Genomic DNA, 17,221 nt, shown 5'->3' with positions numbered 1-17,221 from the left:
CAATGTCAATGTTTCTTACACTCACACATGAATTTCTGGTGGAGAACCTCTTAGAGGAGATCATTTAAACGTTTAGACAAAGATTATTTCTAATTGCGCGCTTGGATACGTCAGTTTACAAGTTAGCCATGGAAACGGGACAGTCAAATAGCCAATAAACACACTTTGCTGCAAATCATCAGCTATGGGATTTTCTTTGTGGTGAAAAAGAACAATAATTAGAACCAAAAAAAGGCAGAATGGTTACCAATCAAACAGCCAGCTTACTCCAATGACGGTCTAGTCCAAAGCTAGTAATTGCAGCTTTCAATATTGATGAGGCATCCCTCCAGCCACCACACATAGAAAGCTCCTACAGCCCTTTAGTATCTGGCTTAACTAACTCATCTAACTCTGGATGAAACGCCGAAGGCTGGAGCAACCTGGAGCTCTCACATCCCACCCTGCACTGAACAAACTGGTAGCAAAATGCAGCAGCTCCCGGATCAGTTGTGTAAACACATGGCCGCCAAGCTGATTTTAACAAAATAAGTGCCACTCAACCAGAGAACACTTGTGCTAAGGTGTAAATGGGCTATTTTGAACTGATCTCAGAAGGTCACAGTTTTGTAAAATGCTGGAGGCGGCAGAGGAGATAATGAGTCCTGTTCCTACTCGATACACAGGATTCAACATTGATGCCAAAACATTAGTTCAAGATCAGAATACACGCAAGTATAACTTGATGTTCGTGAACTCAGTCATCCACTGAAGCTGGTGAGATAAGCAACCACTCGACCTGCCTTGTGTTGTCTTGGGTGGCATGATAATGAATGTCTATTTCTGTGCTGCCTGGATGTACTGTTCAGTCATTCGCTGTGTTTGCCATGGTCGGCTCAGACACGGGGCTCAACAAAGCACAACTGTGGGCTAGATTTTATGACCAATTTAGCTCTCACCCACTTAGCAAAACAGTTGTTCACACGGGGGGAATATATAGATTGGAATTTTCATACATTTATTTGTTTTGGAGCTAAACATCCAACCATGGGAAAGAAAATATCACGTATTGGCAGAGTCACACATCCTCCATCTGTATTTACCTACTGAGAGGTAAGGAGCATTCAGGCAGGCGGGGGCTATATCAGCTGATCCAAACCAGCCCACTTCACCAGATACCTCCCCTTACATGCATTCAAATGAATCAGTTGATTCCGTTCCAAGCGTTCTATTAGCAATTAGCACGAGAGCTTCATAGCTGTTTCCGGGATGTGTCTGAGTAACTGCTGCTTGAAACTGATCTCTAGTTTATCTGTGATTTAATTTGCAATAAACCGATCAAATCAATGCAGAAGTAAATTCATCATGATGTTGATTTTTACAGAGCATCGTGCTTTGTCTGTATTTCCATTCATCCATTTTCTATACCGCTTATCCATTAAGGGTCGTGGGGGGGCTGGAGCCTATCCCAGCTGACATTAGGTGAAAGGCGGGGTTCACCCTCGACGGGTCATCAGTCCATCATGGGGCCATCAGAGGTTCACTATCTTGTTCAAGGATACTTGGACATGGTCACCGGGGGAAGTGATGATCGGTTGAAAATGGCAACTTACGGTTGCTAGACAGCCACTCTACCTCTGAGCCATGCCGCCCCACTTTGTCTGTATTTCTGACACATAGTTTTAAAAAGTTTATTTTTTTGAACGTTGTTCAGGTTTGATTGTGAATTGTGAAAAGTTTCATTGTATTAGACTACATAAGTTGTTCCAATATGCCAATGTCACCTTTTTGGGGAAAAAATGTGAAATTATTTTAACTGATTGACATATTTAAAGGGGTGGCTTAAGCAGTAGAGTGGTGTCTAGTAAGTGAAGGGCTGCTGGAGTTAGGACATGGTTGGGTCCAATGTGTAAAGAATTTCCCTCTGATTTTGAATTTTTTGCCTGTGATTAGGAGCAGGTTGATCTTTACTGACATCATAGGACATCTTGAGTTATAAAAGATCAGTGACCCCTGGTCTTGTCTTTGTGCATCGTCCCACAGATGAGGAACAAGAGACATCGGGAGATTTTGGAAGTGGCGGTGCAGTTATTCTCCTTGACGACCAGGAGGAAGAAGCCTCACAGAGCGGGCAGAGCCGGCAGAAGAAGAGACGGGGCCGGATCCACCCCAGAGGAGCAATTGAAGACGATGAAGATGAGGAAGATGATAAGGATGATGAAGTCGGCTACGTTTGGTAGCTCCACTCCATTTTACCCTGCCAACCGCTGACCAGGAAAATCCGTTAACTCAGCACAGATTTGAAGCCATTCCAGTGTCTCCCTCCGTTACCTTTACAACAGTCCATCTTTTGGCTCCTGAACTTGCTCCTGTAAACCCCGCCCCCTAATCAAATCTTGCTCCTTGGTGAACCGCTCTTTCCTCAAACAGAAAACAGAGAGCCTGTTAGATTCGATGTCAAGTCCCCTTTAGAATCCAACTGTCTCCTTTCTGCTTCTACCTTCCCTCAAACCTGCGATCTATAACTTTCCCTAACATGGCCGAACATCCCTATTTTAACTAATGTCCCCTCTATCTCCACTCTCATCCGGTCTCCCACCACTGTATGTCTGTGTCAGAGCCTCTGGTCAGTCAGTCAGCACCAGACACATTAGCTGATGTATTGGGTGTAAATATGTTTCCTCCAGGAAGACCGGATCGTGGATTACTTCACTGTTCTTCCAATCAACAGTTCATTGTCATGGTCTGTGTCCCCACCGTCAGGCTCCAGTCAACGCTACACTTTCAGGCTCTGAGATTCTCCCTTTCTTTGTTACTTCATGGAAGATTGTAAATTATTAAATCGTTGAACTTGAAATGTATGCACAAAACAGAATTTCCAGGAAGCAATAGACGATTTCATGAATGTATTTATCGTTGATCTTTCCAAAAGCCCAGAAGCAATGAGATTAATGAGTATCCGTTGTTTGCATGTTATTCATCGTGTTTCTGTAAAAGAGAGATTTACCTGGCCAGGTCTAGCTCTATGCATCTCAAACAGAGCGTGATGCCTATTTGGCTGCTACAATACTTTGTTGCTATGTTGATGCTGTCTAGTGTCTTTTTGGTTCTACTCCCAATCTCAGGAGGTAGGAAGTAGCATTGCGGGGGGGATAGTGGTATAGAAAAGCAAAGGCCTACAGTGCAAATCAGCGTCGTGTGAGCTTTTATTTTGCTAAAATGATCAGCAGGGCTGCTGAGACTGTTTTACTGTGCATGGACACTCGAGAAAGATGCTGCTCCTGAGCTGGGAGGACATATGAAGTCGTGGGAGCAGAGGAGAGGTTTTGTTCTGACTCCCGACATTGGATATGTTCAGTGATTGGAAATTGAAATCTTCACCATGTCAACCAAGTGAACTTTTCTTTGTAACTTTGAAAATTTAAGTAAAGTGGCACTCCGGGTGTCTTTTGAACCTTACAGTTCTGTGTCCATGTGTGTGTGTGTGTGTGTGTGTGTGTGTTTGTGTGTGTGTGCGTGCGCATGTGCAAATGTGTGGGCGTGTGTTTTTCTCCTGATGTACTATTTCCCGGCACAACTCTCATGTATTTCATGTAATTTCACCAAATCATGATGAAATGAACACACACCTCTTTCCTTTGCTTTGAAACTACCCACATTTTGTTCGGGTTTCTCAGACTTGTGAGGTTTTATTTTTCTGAAGCTCAGATTTTTGTGTAGTCATACAATAAAAGCCCTCCATCAAGTCTGACCTTTCCCAACCTTGAGAAAGGAGCCTTTCCCCTGTTAGAAGCAGACGTTAATGGCAGCAGCAGAGAATACTCTTATCACTTGAGAGAGAGAAGAATCACAAAGCCAGCGGTGCCCCAAAAAGAAATAAAAAGCTTAATGAGCTTGAAGAAGCCTTCTCAGCACTTAAAAAAACACATCCCACCAACAATGGGATGCTAAAAGGACAACCACATCATCTTGTACAAAAAAGCCATTGATGTCACACTGTCAGATTGCTAAAACTGACAACGGATGTACATCCAACTAAGCCACTGGACACTGTGTGGGAGCCCGAAGAAAACCCACTGAATTGTTTTAAGATGCAGATGATCCCTAAGTATTTGTACATTCTGTCCAACTTCAGCTTCAGACACATTTTTTACACACCAATGCTAACTTTGGCCTACACTCATTATTGCTTCCATTTCCATGCTCCCTCCCATTCTTGTGATTTCCATCTCAGCAAGGAAGGTGCGTGGTTGTGTTTTATCCTCAGGGAGCTCAATTCCTCAGTTTCACTTTTTTTGGTTTCTTTTAACTTTATAAAAATGGCCTCTCTATGGACCCCCCCCCCCCCCCCCCCCCAGTGGAGCTAGATGATTGGTTCCAAGTGGATTTTTTTTTTTCTTTTACATAATTGGTCATCATTTGGTGGATACAACTTAACTAATTTGATGTAGATGAATATGAGAAGCTAGTTTACCTTCAGTTATAATCTTTGTTAAAGAGTACAGCTTCTAATTTAATGATGATAGGAAGGGATGTTCTTAAAATACAATATATGAATCTATTATTTAGTGTGTTGGAGCAGACGAAATAAATGCATTTAGTAAATAGTTGGTTCTTCACACATTCAGCTAAGGCATCAGTATTTCTGACCAACATTCACTCCCCTTTTAGCTCTTATCGGTGACAGTTATCTGCCGTTTATCACTTTAGTGGCTAATTTCACTGTTTGGTGCTCTGCAGGTCAAGCGCGGTACATTTTTAGATCCCTCTTGCTGACAACTGCTGCCTGCTGCGTCTGAAAATGATGCTGATGAGAACTGTGAGTGTGAACATTAAAGCAGCAGGCCGGAAAAAATGAACAATGAACTGAGACAAACTGCAGTCTTCTCATATTTCTCATTAGTCTCTGTCAATGACACCTTTCACATCGCACTTTGTCATTTGTTAATATGCAAGTGTTGATGGGAGCAGCTCTAAAAACAGCTGTGCCTTTAGACAAGTTTGAATTTGTACTGTGTTGTTTTCACCACAAATCAAATAATTTGTGGATTACCGGGCGCATTGCCGGTAAAAGACATGGATTATCAAACAAGATTCGCGTTTTTGGCCAGTTTTTAATCTAAACACACTTGGCTGGCATTTTCAGCAAAGACATGATGAAAAAACATCGTCATGAGCCTAGGACACCTATTGGTGAGTATTTGACAGGTAAAATACACTTTTTGGTTCAAATATTTTCAGTTTACATACCTACCATTGCCACCATCACAGGTCTGTGTGCTCCTCTAAAGTCCTCGGGGTTCAGAGCACAAATATTTCTTTCAGCTACTTTTTACTGAAGCTATGTGAGCAAGGACCTGTTTAGACCCCTGACCATGAGGGAGTGCAATTAACTACCTGGCAGAATAGAAATCCAGTGCTCCAGGGCCCCAGGAACCAGATTTGAGGATCGCTGCTCTGGAAACCTGCCTATGTAATTGGTAGAGACATTGTAATAAGTAGGGATCATCCCTCGCTAATCTGTCACAGCCCACCACTTCCACTCACACTCTCTTTCATGCCAGGCTGCCGCCACTCCAGCCAGTTTGTGGAGCGACTGAATGGATCTAACTCCTCGTGTCCTCCAGTGGAAATTCCTAGGATCATTTGCAATGATATGGTAACCACTATTCTTATATGCAAATGAAAGCGATCGCACTGTTTTCATTTAACACCCTGCCAGTGAGGTCCCCCCGATGCCTCTAAATTGCAGAACCTCAGCTAAATAAATGAAACAACTCTTAAACGGTTCCAGTGGCTTCCCTCCTGGAAACAGTGATAAATTAAATTGAAACTTTCAGAGATGAGCAGTCAAATGAGACCAAACCATATTAAAAGGAGTGTCATGCCAATAAATGTATTTGGTCCTGCTAATTCATTTTGTCTTATCTGATTGCTGCTATTGTACATTGCCAAGCCAGCTCCACCTTGTCCACCAGGACCTCCACTGCCTCTGTCATTGTGTTTTTCCTTGAAAAAATCTATTATTTTTCATGCAACAAAAATGTGACATGAATTTCTGAACACTGTGTGTGGCACCAGTGCCCTCTGGTGGTTTGATGCTGGTTTTGAGAGGAGATATAAGTCGGTGCCAACTTGACTGGTCAAGCATCTTTTTTTTTTTTTTTTTTGCATTTCATTCTTGCATTCTCTCCACTAAATACATGAACAACCTCCACAAAAACAATTGTGATGAATAACAACATTTTATTTGTCGTCCCTATCATATTACAGTGTCATTTCCTTTTGTAAATATCTATATACATTTGCATAAAGGTAGTGGTTAATGTGGTCAAAGCATAGATGTTTGCATAGGAAAGCCACATTCTAACAGCTACAATGAACTCTTTCACATGTTCATTTGTGTTTCAGAGGTTTGGGAGGAAAGACCCCCCCCCTGTCATATAAAAAGCTTTGGGGTGCTGCTGTAGATGAAAGGCACTGGATTTCAAATGCATCACAACATATTGTTTGTTGCTCTTCGGAGCAATTTCATGCTTATTCATTAAAGTTATTTCATAAGCAGATGAGCGCTCTGGCCTGGCAACAGCGTCACTCTACATGAAGTTTATGGAGGGTTGAAATCTTCCTCTCACCAGCGATTACTCAAAGCAGCAACTTCCACATCCATGATGCGTGGAAGGCGACCGCTAGCACCACCCTCCAGGTATCCAGGTTTCACCATGGGAGTATCAGAAAGTTTGCGCTTGCTCTTGTTCAGATCTTGATAGGAAGATAAAAAAAAAAATTGAATGAGAGAAGCCAAGCACCCCCTACCACTATTGGATAAAGAGTCAAACAGCTCACCAGCTATAGTCAATAACATCTTGCGCCTTGCTCCGAATGTGGCGACTCCTACTTCCTTCAGGTCATCATCAGAGAGAGTGAGGAATGTCTGGTAGTCAATCTAGATGAGGACAGAGAGACAGAGAGTAGTTTCATCATGATGCTCTTTATTATGCATAATGTTTTTGGCTGGGGGACAGGAGTGTGTGCCTGAGTGTGTGTGTGTGTGTGTGTGTGTGTGTGCACGCGCACTCGCGCCCACCCACTTGTTTGTGAGTGGTGAGAACGTTTTCCTCACAGCCAAACAAACTCATAAAATAATCCCTCTACTTACCTCCTGTTGTTCAAACACATCGATATACTTGATCAAGCCCAGTTGGCTGAGGAGCTCAGGCAGGTCATCATTCATATGTGGGGAGGGGCTTCGCTGACTGCAAATGGACGCCCTTCTGGATGAACACACTTCCTCAAAGTAGCTCTGGAAGCTCTCCGCTGGACAATAAAAGCCAAATGTCAGAGGAAGAATACGTGACAACCTTGCCAAAGAAAAAAAACATACACTGCTAAAACTTACAGGATTTGTCGTTTCTGCTCGTATTTGATGCAAACGTGGGAAAGGAGGAGGCGGAGGAGGAAAAGTTACATGGGGGGGAGGAGGGAGAGGAGGAGGAGGAAGAGGAAGAGGATGAGGAGGAGGCAGGCTGGATTGAATATGTGGATCCACGTCTGTCTCTCCAGTTCTCAGAGTCGCTCCCGTTACACATCTTTCCAGTCTGAGCAGCCCAGGACTGGAACGACAGTGACATCATCATTGGTCTTTTATCCACAAACTTCTCCTAGAACAGTAACACTCTCTTCATCCCTCCTTTCTGTGGCTGTTGTACAGGTTCATAAGATGTGGTTCTCTGGAATCACAAATTTTAATGGAATCAATAGATTCTAGGATTTAGATAGAAAAGTGGTCGTAGCCGTCTCTCACTGGGAAAGACTGGTACAGCAGTTATAAAGAAAGAGTCGATTGCCTAAATCTCAAAAGAAAACTGGTCAGAAGAATGCATCTCACTCTTATTAACAGAACCTGCTTCTTTTCCATCACTGGACACTGAGCAACCATTCAAGAGGCTTTTAAAGAGTCGAGGAGACAAGTGGAAAAAGCTCAGGTAAACAGGATGCTGCAGGTGCCCGTGTTGACCGAGGCGATGGTATCAGGCTCCAGGTAATTGAGCATACAAATTGGCAGTGCTTACCACACAGTGAGATAAACGCCTCAAACTGCTGCAGGGAAATACCAATAAATGAGCCTGTGTTATAGCTGGCCATGATGCTTGTTTCACCTCGCTGCACCACAAAATGGCTTTGGCAGTTCAAAAGTATGCAGCAAGTTTCATTACAGTTTGTCACTCCAAGTTAGCATCACCAGTACCTGCTGCTGGCTTGTGCTCAGGTAGGGTTTGTAGCTACGTCGGCTTATATTGCGGAGCTCTTTCACCGCCTCGGCTGGCATAGACTTGGAGAAGCCGAGGCCACTCCAGGTGTCTGTGGGCGTCCTGACCTCGGTGACGACAGGCTTTCTCTGCATTGCTGATGTGACACAGATGACATAGATCATTTCATCTCATGGAGCCACGTCACATAAGTTGTGAGCCAACAGTGACATTAGTTATCCTTTTAATAGGGAATTTAACTAACATTTCCTGAAATACACACTGATTTACATTTGTTCACTCCTTTTTATAAAAATGTAGTTGAAAAACAAGTATTCCAACTTTGTTTTTCTGCGGTCCGGGATGGAAAGTGCACACAGAAGTTTTTAGAATTAAACTCAGCTTCCTGCTGTGTCTGAAAACAAACGGATTAGAGCAGCAAACAAAATAATAAAGTCGTGGAATGTCAAAAACCAAAACAATGAGCCGAATTATGCAGAAAGAACTCCAAAGAGCTGGGGGGGGGGGGGGGGGGGGGGGACTGCAGAGTCCTTGTTGGTGGGTTGTCTCTTTCTTTCACCTCATCAACAGCATGAGCCATTTGTCAAATTAACATACATTATCACACCTCTGGAAATCTTCACAGTTACATCATTAGTGTGAAAACAGCTCCTTTCATTTCATGGCAAACACATACTGCCTGTGCATCATGATATTCGTGTGCAGGTTTTTCACATTTACTCTGATATGCTGAAATGGATGGGCTGGGTTCAGGTGTTCAATAATGAATCAGGAACAGTGCGTCTCTTTGCCAGAATGTGGCATACTCAATAAAACTGAAACTGAGACTCACTCAAAAAGACAAACAAGTCAAATCTGGGAGCCCTGGAGCTTCCCGGAGCAGGATCCATGTTTGAATGTGTGATAAAAGAAGAAAAAAACAATGTAAAACCCTCAGCGAACAGAGCGATATCAATGAGATTATAATTGGTGGCTCGTCATGTGTGTTTGCGTGTGCATGTGTGTAGTTTTGTGAGTAAAGTAAGTTCCATTCAAATACTAGCATATGGGTGTGTTAATGGCTGCGAGGCAGATGGCCCATTCAGACTGCTAATTCATAACCCCATAAAGCAACACTGGGGGAATTTAGGACCATTTGGCTGCAGATCGTCCCAGGATCTCTCATTCTGAGTGATGGATGAGTAACGTTTCCTGTGCGTCCTTATGAGAGTGCACGCAGAACTACATTTGAATGCATGTATATGTGAGTGTGTGATGTCAGCATTGTACATCTGCCCTGTGTGGATTAAGCAGTGGGGGTGCCAGAACCACTCTATTATAACTTTGGCACAGTGCTGCCCATAAACAGGTCCCCTTCATCAGTTGTATTGGCAGTGAGCGGCACTGAAATAAGTCCCTCCATCAAATCCCTGCTCAGAATATTCACACGATGCCTCCACAATGCACTTGAATAAACTAAAAAGGCTTCTTCCGCCCATCTAACTGTAAAACGTTTTTTTCTAAACAATACCACCAAACCCTGTACAGCTTATAGCCAATTATAAAAGCCACTTGTCTTAACAGCATCTGTAGGTTTGTATGGGTTCTTCTTTTTTTGCCTGTTTCTCTGCAAAATGCATTTATCTGCAGAGCACAAAAATACAGATCAATAAATATTAAACGCTTGCTTAGCAGTGCCCTAAGCTCCAGAAGCCACGGGAAGACAGGAAGACATATTAAACATTTAGATGCACTAACCTCTAGTTGCCAGCATTTTCTTCTTCTCATAGTCATAATCCTACAAATCACAAACAGGAAATAGAGGAAGGTAAATAATGCATGAAATTGAATTGTTGTTTTTTTCTCTTTGGTTATTGTAGACAGGTACAGGGAATCAAATTTACAGCGGGAGCAAACTCTTCCCATTGTCGTTGTGGTAAACCTGTTTATCTTTTGTGCACAGAACTTTCTGGAGAGAGATGACAAATAAACACAAAAATCAATTGGTGAAAATGAAATCGCAGCGGGGGTTTAAGATGTGTAAGTCAATACGTTAACACAACACAAATAAAGAGTATCTGTTGTTTTCAGTCTGTTTTGTCACCGTGCAGTCGCACAGGTGAAGTGCAGGTTAATAATGTCTGTTCTTTCTCATTTACAAGGAATTAAAATGTGGCTTGCCATACTTTTCAGATGCTCAAGGCTGGATTCTGTGTCCTCAAGCTAAGCTGTAGGTTGGCGATTGTTGGAGGTTGTGTGCATTTGTTTGTTTATTTGTTTGTTTGTCACCTCAGCCTTTGATGAGTCCATGCAGACATCCTGTGCCAGCATCGTGTCTCTCCTCAAGCTGTTCCTCCGCTCACTCCTCCCTCGTTCAATTTCTCCATTCAGCAATCTTACACATTCAAAGGATGAGTTAAGTTAGTTATGAGGATAAGTTAAATTGTTATGGTAACATTTGTAAGACCTTAACAGCTCCATCCTCAGAGCAACAGTAGCAGGATTACAGGGCCGATGCTCTGATGCTGTATGATTATGGATGGCAGGACAGAACAGCACATCTGTTCAGTTATTATATTATATAGAGAATCACTAAAGCACAGAATAAGAGACCCTGCAAAGAAATTAAATTATAGATGATGTGATGTATTTTCTTTGTACACAGCGTGGGGACTCGCCTCCATTTGGCAACAACAAGCAACTATAAATTAAATTTCAGCACGAAAAATTGGCTTAAATGTGGTAAAAAGAATTTTTAGCTTTTATTTGCACCCTAAAGTTTTTTTGAAGGTTAGAATTCAGTGTGTTTGTTTGTTTGTGAGTGTTCACCTGCATGTAAAAGCCTGGCCGGTTGAGTGTCGTCTGCCCTGGTTGAAAACCTTGCTAATTTCCTGCAGACTACCCCTCCGACCCATCAGTCCCATCCTGCTGTTCACTGCATCCTCAGATGATGTCATCAGAACCACCTTTGAGGTCTCATCCTCTGATTGGCCAGACTGGTCCTCATTTTCTAGGATCTAAAGGTTGGGGTGTCAATGCTCTGTGCATCATTCAGGTATGATGTATTTACTTTGTATTGAATGAAAGACCTTCTCTAGAGGGCGGTTGTCAGTTCCCTTCAGTGCTGTCCTTCCATCCTCAGTGGGAGAAGGGAGGCCAGGTGGAGGCGAGGGGCGTGGTTTTGTTCCAGTCAGTACCTCTGGAGGGGGTGTAGGTGCAGGGCCTGATCAAAAAACAAAGCATCTTTTTAGTTTTTACCAGAATGTAGCAATTGCTTAATAACACAATCCTCACTCACCAGAAAAGGCAGCAATAAAATTGTCAAAGAACAGAAATGAATGCAGGCAGCAATGTGAAATAGTTCAATGATGCTTTTACTTCAGAATGTAGAAATGTTTGTTTTCTTTTGCAGACGCTTTTGAAAAGTTTCCCAAAAACCTACCTAAAGCCTGCTTACCCTGTTCAGAAAGACGCAGCTGCTGCAGCAACATGTTGAACCAGTAGTTGGTGGGATCACCGCCAGCCAGAATGGGGTCAGGGGTCATCTTGGTAACCTTGGTGGACTCACAGGAATCCAACCCCAGGAGCAGACGGCGGGCTTCATAAAGACACAGGATGTTCCTCTCCAGACCTTTCACCACCACTGACTGAAAAAATATGCATCAGTATTCAGTGCACTGGATATGAGACTGCAGGGAGAGACTTTTACATACAAAAGTGAAAGAAGGGGAAATATTTGAATAGACTCAGTGACCATGAAAAAAAGCAACAAACTCTCTAAACTCGTCTAGACTTAGATTTAGAGTGAATTTTAATTGATGAGGCTTTTGGTTAAGCAAAACGCCAAACATACAATTTCTTTTACGTGAAGATGACAGCCACAGACAGAAAGAGATAAAGCTGTACAGGAAAGAACTGTACCTTACTGGTCTGTTTGACTTTGGGCTTGACACTAATGAAGACTCCCAGGTTTTGCATCATCTGAGCCAGTGTGCAAGGATCTGCCTCTAAGTCCTCACGCATGTCAAACATCAAACACACAGGCAGGCAGTCCTAGATGTGCACATGAAATCACATAAAACAGAACAAAACTTAAGGGGGGATTCTATCACAGGAGAAGATCAAGGAATGATGATGGGGAAGAAAAAAAACCTTCTGATCAATGTAAGAGTTTAAATACTCAATACTTCTACATGAGAACCCTTCAGTACCATGAGCTGTTGCCGGGCCAGACACACTCCATCTGGGCTGCCCTGGATGAGCAGCGATGGAGGGTTCTGAGGAGCGCTGAGGTCCGGTAAAATGATCTGTGTCTGGGTGTGGTGCATGACGCTCAGGAAGTGAGCTCCGTTCTGCCCCAACAGGAAGAGATGCTGCTGTGAGGTGACATCCATCTGGCTGTTCACTATGTGACCTGTGACCTCTGACCCCAGAAGAAGATCCATCAAAATGCAGGTTGCTTTCTGTCAAGTGATGATGGGTAGATGTTTGAGGACACATCTCTTTGGCTAGCATTTGTTTTTGTATCATCTGGATTTTATTTGTGACCAGCTGACCTTGACTCCAGCTGCATTGCCCTGCAGGCCCCAGACGGTGCAGCAGCTTCCATAGAAGGACGGCTGCGCTTGAGGCGGAGGTGGAACAGCCCTGAAGCTCACACTGACCCCCAAAGTCTGCACTACCTGCTGGATTAGCGGGGAGCCAGCGTCTGGCAAGACCTGAGGGGCCAGGCTAACTGGGAGGTCAAAGGTCAAGGCCAGTGGCTGCAGGTCCTAGGACAAAGATGAATTGGAACAGCAAGAAGAGGGGTCAAACAAGGACAAACTAAAAAAGGCAGCAGCTTTTTGACAAATATACCCGTCATACGTGTCAGAGATTCCATTAATCATTCTATTGATCTCTGAATCCTGACAAGAGAAAAGAAATGGAGCTTTGAAACAAATAAAAATCAATCAACACGTAGTTTGTACTCAGATCAGACATTGACCACTCACTCTTATCCTCCTCCTGGCATCCTCCACTCCCTCAATGGGCCCAGCAATAGACACCTGGTGATGGTTGAGGACAAGGACATTTTAGGGTTTTTTTACAGCTCCTTTAAGTTCAAACTAGTTTCTACTACACCATACCTGGTTGCTCTTTTCTCCTGTGGCATTGTGGCGGTTAGAGTCTGGGAAATGGATATGACAGGATGTGACCTCCATCACCTTTTTGATGTTTCCGCCACCTTTCCCGATCACATGGGAGTGCTCTGTGTAAGCCACGTCCATTTTGAGAGTCACTTTGTTTACCTGCATTTTACACATTTCATCCTTTTTTGAGAGATGCAACTCTGTAGCAAACATAAAAATGTAAAACAACAGGTGCAGTACTGAGACAAATCGGGACCAGGACCCTCACCCTGGTTTCCAGGACTTCTAGTATCTTCTTTTTAGCCTCCAATACATTGGCTCTCTTCCCCTCTACCTTTACGTGCGGATCTAAAGGAAATAAAAGGAATGTTCTACATTATTCTGCAAATGTATTACCTACATCTGAGGGTAGAACACTGCAATTAGGAGGGAGGTGGAAACAACAAGTTCTGCTGAAGTTTCTCACCTTTCTTTGACTTTGCTCCAATCTTCAGCTTCGATGGCCATTTCACCTGAGTGTCAGTTTCTTTCATCACCTGTTGAATCACATACAATAGAAGAGAGTTATATGTAAAGTCAGGGAGGGAAAAATCTGTCAATGTATGCCATACAATCAGAAAACACACACACACACACACACACATACACACACACAGCAGAAAATCAGACAGTACTTCACAGTCTTAGAATACAGAGGCTCATTTGCATTTCAAAGACTAGAATTATCACTTCCATAAAACCTGTAATCACTGCACCCGTCGTTCTGAACACTTGTTAAAAGTGATCTTTTAGATATGTTTAACCAGTAGACCCATTAAAAATGGCTTCCACTGAGCAGAGAACTGAATATGTGGACTTTAACTTACTCTCTCAAAAAACTCCTCGCCTGTCATGCCATCTCCTTGCTTTGGAGCTGAGGGACCCAGAAGAAGAACAGATATGAGTTAATTCTTGCAGTTATGTTGTCACAACGCTCTTGAGTTTACAGCAAAAATGTTCACTATGAAACATGTGTGCAAAGTCAACATCTGAATGTTGACTGAGTTGGAATCATCCAAACAAATAGAACAAGTAGACAAGAGGTTGCCTGGGACATAAACAATTTAAAAGGGCCATCGCTCCATGGTGAAATTTAGTAGGTGGGGGGGTGCAGTAACGCCCTTGCCCCCCCAACCCCACCCCCCACCCCATCACTATGGGTAACGCTGGCCAGAGCTGAGGAATGAGACGAGAACAGTGTGGGGTGGAGAGAGGAGGTGGTGATCGGGGGCAACCACAAATTAGCCCAGAGACAGATAATCACATCGATGGCGTTTGCTGACGTAAAGACCTCCTACTTCACCAAGAAATTAAATAACAACAGCAAAAGCAAGAGGCGATCCGTGCAAAAAAGAAAAGAAATAAACATCCCTCAGGCAAATCATTAGAATCTGTAGAGCACTCTGACAGATTATCACCAGAAGTAGTGAGATACAGGCACAGTCCCAGCTGCACATTAAAACAGCCTGTAGTTATAACAAGAGTTTTGCCATCGTGTGTGTGTGTGTGTGTGTGTGTGTGTGTGTGTGTGTGTGTGTGTGTGTGTGTGTGTGTGTGTGTGTGTGTGTGTGTGTGTGTGAGGGCAAATAGACAAACATCAGTTTCTATCTGCTGCAGGAGCACACTGTCAGGAAGAGTTTCCCCACTAACACAGGGGAGGCATTTGTCATAAAGCTGCCGGGCTGCGATAACTAACAGAGGCAGTTACCTCTGCTTCCCAGACAGGAATGATAATGGCAATAAGACTTGTGAATGCATAAGCCATTGCAAGCCATAAATCACGGTGATACAGAAAGGGATGGCAGCTATACTGATAGTAATAACAAGCTGGAGGCCCTGATAGACACACGGAGGTCAGTTAGATAACAAGAGCTGTGAAGAAGAGCGCACGGGGAGGCTGTGACAGGCACACCAGCAGAATCAAAAAAGGCACCTAATAGGGCAGAATATGAAATGAGTTGATCTGGATTTATGTGCTGAGTTATAGTAATATTCTCCATCTCAACTCACTCACCATATAACATGTTCTCCAGCTTCTTCCTGTCGATCCGGAACCTCTCCTCCACCCACTCCGGGTCCAAACTCTGCCTTCCTGCATTCTCCTGTCCCAGGACTGAGTTTCCCCCTCCTTCCTCCTCGTCCTCATCCTCTTTGTCCTCTTTGTCACATTGGGCCTCGCTGGGCTCAGAATTTGCTTCTGAGCCGGGTTCTACGCTAGTTTCTGAGTCAGGCTGCTGGGTTGCTATTGTGGCCGGAACCGGAGAGTTCTCCTCCTCAGTGGTGGTGGTGGTGGCCATAGCAGGACTGAGCCCTTGTCAGTGTTTGTGTGTGTGTGTGTGTGTGTGTGTGTGTGTGTGTGTGTGTGTGTGTGTTCGTGTGTGTGTGCATGTGTGTGAAGATGTGTGTGACCAAGGAGACGAGCAGTGAGAGAAAAAAAAGGGAAGAGAGGGGCTAGAAACACCCCTTTTAAATCCCCCACCCCCTTCACTTAATTTAGTACACAAATCTAACCTCTTTCTGTGTGTGTGTGTGTGTGTGTGTTAGAGAGAGAGAGAGAGAGAGAGAGAGAGAGAGAGACAGGATAGGAAGGGTTTTCTGCAATGGCCTTACAATGCACTGCTGGGGAAGTGTGAGGAGAGTCCTCAGACAACACAGGCCATGTCTTCTCAAGACAGACAAATACAATCTACAACTACAACTGAGGCTCACTCCGCTCTGGCAAATCCTCAGTAATCCTCAGTTCAACGTCCACAGATTGTGTGGATAGATATAGTCAAGGCCTATGATACAGCAAGACAAACATCTCTCTCTCTCTTTCTCACACACACACACACACACACATCCTGAAGACCATCCTCACACCAGCACTCACAGCTAACAAAATAAACTGGTTGCCCAGTTGGGTTCCAGATCTGCCCCTCCTCCCCTTTCTCCAAATAAAATGTAGTGGACTTGAGATTCCAGAGGTTAGGGAGCCCGTTATTTTTCTATTCCCATGATTTTGGATGCATTCTATAACAATGGAAAGTACACACTCTAAACAGCAGCATCACTGTCAGGGAATCCTTTTGAAAGACACCCGTTCACCCTTCAGTTCATCCTACACTCTAAGAGTTTGCTTGAGGATCAATATTGTACTTTTAAAGGTAACTTTCAGGCAACACTTCAAAACTGTACCTGTAAGTACAGAGCTGTTTTCTGTCCCCTAAATCCATTTTTGTGTGTGTATCCACTGATAGAACACAGCATGAAGCACTGAAGAAGGGTGAACTGGTTCATGCAGATACCTGTATTTTATTTATGATCATTTCATCAAAGTTGGGTTGTTTTTTTGAGAAATATTTTCTGTACTGGGTTTAATGTTTTGTGAGTGTGATAGCTTTTCCCCCACAATCTCTCCCTTTTTTTGCTTCCGTTTGAGTTTATGCTTTTTAACTATTTTGACAAGAAGACATCAGAGCCTACAAAAGTGTTTGAGCAAATAAAATGACCTGTAATCACAGAAAGAGACAGCCACAGATATTTAGCTTAAAGCTAATTGTGACGGATAGCGAAAAAACAACTATTGTGACCAAGTGCTGAACCAGAAAGGATGTAGTTTTTTACCTTTAGCTTGAATCAGAGTGCTTGTGGATTACTGAGCATTCTGCTAGAGAGATGATGTGGAAAATGTGCTCAAGTTTGTAAACAGAAATCTTTTGAAAGTTTTGCTGTTGTTAGCCATCAGTCTATTCAAGCTAAATATATGTGGCTGGCTTGTTCTGCATTCTTGAGTCACAATGAAGTGATGCGGGGGGGGGGGTGTATGTCTGAGTGCAAATA

The 17,221-nt window shown here is 43.4% G+C and overlaps 2 protein-coding genes across 4 annotated transcripts in view; one reads left to right on the top strand and one right to left on the bottom strand.

Moving 5' to 3' along the window:
- Positions 1 to 2,829, top strand: part of spock1 (SPARC (osteonectin), cwcv and kazal like domains proteoglycan 1) — a 99,756-nt gene extending 96,927 nt beyond the window's left edge. For all 3 annotated transcript variants that reach the window (XM_086221542.1, XM_086221543.1, XM_086221544.1), the window contains exon 12: positions 2,023 to 2,829. In XM_086221542.1, the coding sequence (XP_086077668.1) occupies positions 2,023 to 2,219 (197 nt within the window). In that variant the 3' untranslated portion in view covers positions 2,220 to 2,829. The remainder of the gene's footprint in view (positions 1 to 2,022) is intronic.
- Positions 2,830 to 6,218: 3,389 nt separating this feature from the next.
- On the bottom strand, positions 6,219 to 15,772 carry bicc2 (bicaudal C homolog 2). The gene is made up of 19 exons (XM_086222626.1): positions 15,414 to 15,772; positions 14,227 to 14,273; positions 13,827 to 13,896; positions 13,629 to 13,708; positions 13,358 to 13,519; positions 13,223 to 13,276; positions 12,785 to 13,000; positions 12,440 to 12,691; positions 12,150 to 12,281; positions 11,686 to 11,875; positions 11,318 to 11,451; positions 11,058 to 11,245; positions 10,518 to 10,623; positions 9,987 to 10,026; positions 8,228 to 8,385; positions 7,379 to 7,592; positions 7,139 to 7,296; positions 6,826 to 6,925; positions 6,219 to 6,741 (listed from the first exon to the last, which is right to left on the bottom strand). The coding sequence occupies exons 1-19, from the start codon at positions 15,694 to 15,696 to the stop codon at positions 6,611 to 6,613; spliced, it is 2,715 nt and encodes a 904-aa protein (XP_086078752.1). The 5' UTR covers positions 15,697 to 15,772; the 3' UTR covers positions 6,219 to 6,610.
- Between the last annotated feature and the right edge of the window lie 1,449 nt (positions 15,773 to 17,221).

The sequence above is a fragment of the Aulostomus chinensis genome, chromosome 13 (assembly GCF_037954235.1).
Source record: "Aulostomus chinensis isolate RoL2024-O1b breed Wild chromosome 13, RoL_Achi_v1.0, whole genome shotgun sequence".
NCBI classification, from domain to species: Eukaryota; Metazoa; Chordata; class Actinopteri; order Syngnathiformes; family Aulostomidae; genus Aulostomus; species Aulostomus chinensis.
Note: the sequence above shows the minus strand (reverse complement) of the source record. Positions and strands in the feature narration are given on the sequence as shown.